Source organism: Cariama cristata, unplaced genomic scaffold (genome assembly GCF_000690535.1).
Source record: "Cariama cristata isolate BGI_N322 unplaced genomic scaffold, ASM69053v1 scaffold8804, whole genome shotgun sequence".
NCBI classification, from domain to species: domain Eukaryota; kingdom Metazoa; phylum Chordata; class Aves; order Cariamiformes; family Cariamidae; genus Cariama; species Cariama cristata.
The window spans coordinates 53,325-58,324 of record NW_009614643.1 but is presented as its reverse complement, the minus strand read 5'-3'; the positions used below and the strand labels follow the sequence as shown (position 1 = coordinate 58,324).

Below are 5,000 nucleotides of genomic sequence, written 5' to 3'. Positions count from 1 at the left end.
TAATTTCCACTATCCATGTTTTCATCCTGCGTCATAGCTCTTTTAATAGTACATTCACATGTCGTAATAGAACAGTTTACAATCATTTTTGCCTGATGTTTAGATGAGCTAAAAAAATGTTTATTTATCTGTAGTTTTATTTAGCGGGACTTGTAAGCTAATGTGAAGAGATGAGGGACAGCCTGCATCAGAAACATGAGAAGGTCTTTAAAACATGAAGCCTCCATCAGTTCCATGACGGAGCTGACAAATTTACGTGTTCTTCAGAGGCTGTCCGACCCGGTGGGTTTTGTAGGGTTGTTGTACCTGGGCATCTTCGTGATGGTGTTGGGAGTTCAGTTTCTTCGAGGATGCCTTGTAACTAATGGGTTGCAGTCATAAATCACATCTTACTTTGTCTCTTCGGTTTTTCATGAGAGGTCTGACGGAGAATTTGTTGGGAGTTTGTGGCCCGCTGAAACGAATCGCATCATTTACTTGATCATATCTTTTCACTGGGTCCCTCTACTGTCCTCTACCTGAACTGACTTCAGATACATTGAGAGATTTCTATGAAAAAGAATCAGAGTTTGCCTCTTCACAGGCACTAAACCAAAGAAATATACTTAATGCATATAACTGGCTATAAAATAGCAGGTTTCTGATAGTCTTCCGACTCAGATAGCACAGTAACACTGCCAGCGAGAAATAAAGTGCGGTCTGGTGTATCACCGAAGGCTGTGAAATGTACCCATTTATATTACCTAATTACAATTAGAGAAATCTCTTTGCTTAATACGTTTTGCTAATTTAAAATTCAAGCAGTTTTCAAAATGCCTTGTCTTTTATCTATGGGAAAGAAGGTATAGATCAGGTATGATACACACATATGGATCCTCATATAAAATTCTGTTAAAGGCAATATTATCTATATAAATATGTATTTTTCCTAATGATCTTGACTGCCAGTTTTTTTCCTGTTTTTGCCCATTGTTCTGAAAAACAGGTTCTGTTCTCTCATACAGTTGAAAGTGACTGTTGAAAAATAGGGGAAAAACAGATTTGGAGAGAAAAGCTCTTGGAGTGTACCGCAAAGCAGGTGTGTCTCCAAATGTAAGAGCAAGTACACCATCAGGGAGGTTCCAAGCGGATACTACGGAAGCTAACAGAAATAGGCCTGCTGAAGGGGAATCTGTATTTCAGACAGAGGAACAGAGGACTTTTGCATCAGCCCAAGTCTTACTGCACATCTTACTGGCTGGAGTCATTAGCACGGAGCATGAATAAATCAGTGCCACTTCCAGAGTTCAGTTGATTTGCACTCTGTTTAGAGCAGAATTTTTACTTGTGTGTTTGCAACTACGCAAGCCAGGAAAGAGAGAGGGGTTGTAAAGGTAAGAGGAGAAGTGGAGTAACAAGTGTGCAACACCTTCACCGTTTGCTGTATATTATAGTAGTAAGCATGTAAGTGTTTGGAAGATTCTTGCGGGATTTAAAGGTTAAAGGTAATGGTTTAATTGGGAAGGTGTCCGTCGTCCTCTCTGCCTTCTCGTTTCTGTGTGACGTGTGGTGGCTGAATAGCATCACGGAGGCAAAATTGTTACAAGAAGGCGAGCGCAGATCTCATGTAAACAGAGGAAGTTTCTTGCTGACTTTGAAGGGAATTGAACACTGACTCCAGCCAGTGAATTTTACTCTTTGCTTATGCATCCCAAAGTTGTTAAAACTTGTTTGTCCTGCCCTTAGGACCAGGTAGTCTTAGAATTGTGTAGAGAATTATTGCACAGAGATGTAGTGTTTCCAGTACTGCAGAACTTCTAGGTGTCACGAAGTGTAACGACCAACGTTGAGCATCTGAAAGTTAGGTGTCTGCTCAGGGTGAGTTTACACTCAGTGGAGAGAGACAGGCACATTCGGAGAGGGATTAGTCCCATGCTAAATCAGATGCCGAAACTAGATCAGGGAAACTTCCCTTGGGATTTCCTTCTGCTGCTGATGGTAGGAGTCCAGTGATAGCTGAGATTCGGTTCCTCCCCACCAATGTCCGATTCCGAGTGGAAGGCTGGTTTGTCTTTCCCGCTTGTACTTTAGAGTAAAACCTTCAGAATTTTTATTCTTAGAATTCATTTGTTGTTTGCAGAAGATTATCAGATTTTTTAGTAACAGCTGATACTTTTACTTTCAGACTCTTAATTAGTCAATATTTTAAGACCGTAATTTATGCTGTGATGAATTGTGTGAAAAGTGGTATCCTGTGTAATATTAGATGAAGTAATTTCTTCTAAAAGTAAACTTCAGCAGACTTGTATTTCTTTTTTCCTCTAAGTGTTACATTTATACAAAGTCTTTCGGGATAGATTCAAGTCATAGAAATATTAGAAAAGTTTTTCCTCCTCAGATTTGTTCCTGATTTATTTTATTAATAATAATATTATTTTTGCTGATTTACAGAAGACTGGAATGTCCTACAGACATCTCACAAAGCAGTATTTATATGCCAGCTTGCTATTATATACAGAAAAAACATTTTAATTTTGCTAGACAAGCGAGTGGCTGCTTTTTCATGGGTGGAAAACTTGGCCGGCTGACAGCGGTTTGGCTGTGTCCTGGTTAGCTCGAGCAATGGTTTCACACGCTGTTTCTGCTGTGGCGGCTCAGCGCAGACCCTCAGGCTCTTCCCCGAGACTTTTCTCTCTTACATACACATCCATACGTACTTGCTGTGTCTTTTCCCACTCGCACATATATTCCTGAGAGCATGTGTGTAGGTGAGGGAGTTTCTGCCTATGTAGATGCTTCATCTCAGTGTATAACAAACGGAAAATAAAGCGATGTCCAAAACAGCACCTACACACAAAAATACATTGTTAGAGATTAGTGGGCAAACTAAGAACCTTATGACAGGGTTTCCCGACTTTTGGTTTTCAGTTAGGAGTGACTGAGAACACGTTTCTCTCTGCGGAGACCGGGTGACTGAGGTGGCAACCCTTGCTCCGTGCTCCCATACCTCTGTGGCATTTTTATTCCTGTATAAATCAGACTTCCTTAAAAGACCAGCTGAGCAAGAAGGGTTTTCTTATACTGAAGAGATGTATTATGCAAATATTTTTCTGGGCTAAGTGTCTTTATTGTGTAAAACATTTACTGCTTTAAGATACTTATTTTGCTGTCTGTTTTAATCATATCTTTTGAAATGGTCTCAATAGATTTTTCTATTCGTAACATTATGACACTTGATAAGATGATTGATTATGAAGTGTTGAGAGCCCTGCCATGTGATCATTTATTTTTAAATACACATTTGTACTAGCCAATGCTTAAATTTCTTGCAGGAATACATAAGAGATGCGAAACATAAAGCTTGAGTCTGATCGAATCTGATGCCTCTGGAAATAGAGTGCCACAGTACTGTGGTCTTAAAATAACAGATCCTGACTGAAACTGGAACTTTGCAGTGATAAATATTATGTAAAAAAATTACGGTCCATCTTTGGTACAGAATAAAAAAAGATGTACGGCTGTGGTGGAAGCGAAGTAAAATGCGTTTGACGATGATATCTTTCTTTCCCTGTGCAGGTGCCTGTGTCAGTGGCCATGATGACTCCCCAGGTGATCACCCCGCAGCAAATGCAGCAGATTCTCCAGCAGCAAGTGTTGTCTCCGCAGCAGCTTCAAGCACTTCTCCAGCAGCAGCAAGCAGTTATGTTGCAGCAGGTAATGTGGGTTACCTGCTTTGGACCCTTAGCAGAGGGCGTTCGCGCAAGGGTCAGCCAGATTTTAGGGGGTCTTATTTTGTAATCTTTCATCGCTCATTACGCCAAAAAGAATGAGAAGAAACGTGAAGCTTCTCAGTCTTTAAATTTCTTGTTTTAATTGCAGAAGTGTGAAATTGCCATTTTGAAACATTAAGTATTATATTAAAACCAGCAGCAGTGGCAGCGGCAGTGGCAGATGCATTACAAATACCAAACAAATTGATATTTAAATTTTCAAGTGCTTAGGCACATTTTAATTGTAGACTTGCCAAAGGAAGTGCAAATAGAGTTGTAGATAATTGTTGCTTTAAAATTCATAACACTGTAGTGCTCCCTTTAGTCACATAAATGGTATGCGGTTATGAAATTTGAACTTAACAGCTTGTTTCATCGTGGGAAAAAGTTTTTATATTTTGGTTTTTTGCATCCAAAAATTTTGTCCCAGATAAGGCTAAAAAGACGAAGGAGGTTGCTGTTTCCTTAGCACAAAATCTGGCAGCTAAGTGAAGAGTCCGTGACCTTGTTATTCAGACAATAAAGATAGTGTCAGTGATCAGTACCTCAGGGTAACCCCGAATGGATTTTTGGGTGCACACTTAGTTGTCATACAGGAAATGATGTGTCTGTTTGTCATAGTCATAGCTCAGTCACTGTATGTTTAAACACTTCAATATCCAGTACCGTGATCATTACAGGCAATTCACCTTCAGTGGTGAATCCAGCATCCCACTAAACAGATTGACAGATTAATTACTTTTTTCCCTTAAGAAACAGACAGTTTAGTTTGGGCTTAGTGACTTGTAGGTTTCTTGCAAGTGGATGAGTACAGCTTCTGATTTGTTATATAGGACATGTGAGGAACTTAGGTACAGTTATTTGAGGAGTTAATTTGGCTCTTGCATTCCCTTTAGAATACAGATTTTCTATACCCTTCTGTTTAGGATATTTTGGAATCTGCATTGGAAAATTTCAGAACCGCCTTGGAAAAAAATGTATGTAGATCTGCCTCTTCAAATCACATTTTTTGTTATGAGGTGATTCTTAATGGCTACGCTACCATATGCCAATCTAGAAGAGTTTAGGAGATTTATAATACTTGAAACTTTTGCCTTTATTTATTAAAGTCAAAATGGTTTATTCAGCAACAACTACAAGAGTTTTACAAGAAACAGCAAGAGCAGTTACATCTTCAGCTTTTGCAGCAGCAGCAACAGCAGCAGCAACAGCAACAGCAGCAGCAGCAAAAACAGCAACAACAGCAAGCGC

At 39.5% G+C, this 5,000-nt stretch overlaps 1 protein-coding gene across 1 annotated transcript in view; it reads left to right on the top strand.

Annotated features, from left to right (window-relative positions):
* The first annotated feature begins 234 nt into the window (after window positions 1-234).
* Window positions 235-5,000, top strand: part of LOC104161171 (forkhead box protein P2-like) — a 37,555-nt gene continuing 32,789 nt past the window's right edge. The window contains 5 exon segments of the mRNA XM_009699504.1: window positions 235-357; window positions 3,547-3,693; window positions 4,676-4,726; window positions 4,877-4,995; window positions 4,997-5,000. The exon segment at window positions 4,997-5,000 is cut by the window's right edge and continues 66 nt beyond it. Of these exon segments, the coding sequence (XP_009697806.1) occupies window positions 235-357; window positions 3,547-3,693; window positions 4,676-4,726; window positions 4,877-4,995; window positions 4,997-5,000 (444 nt within the window).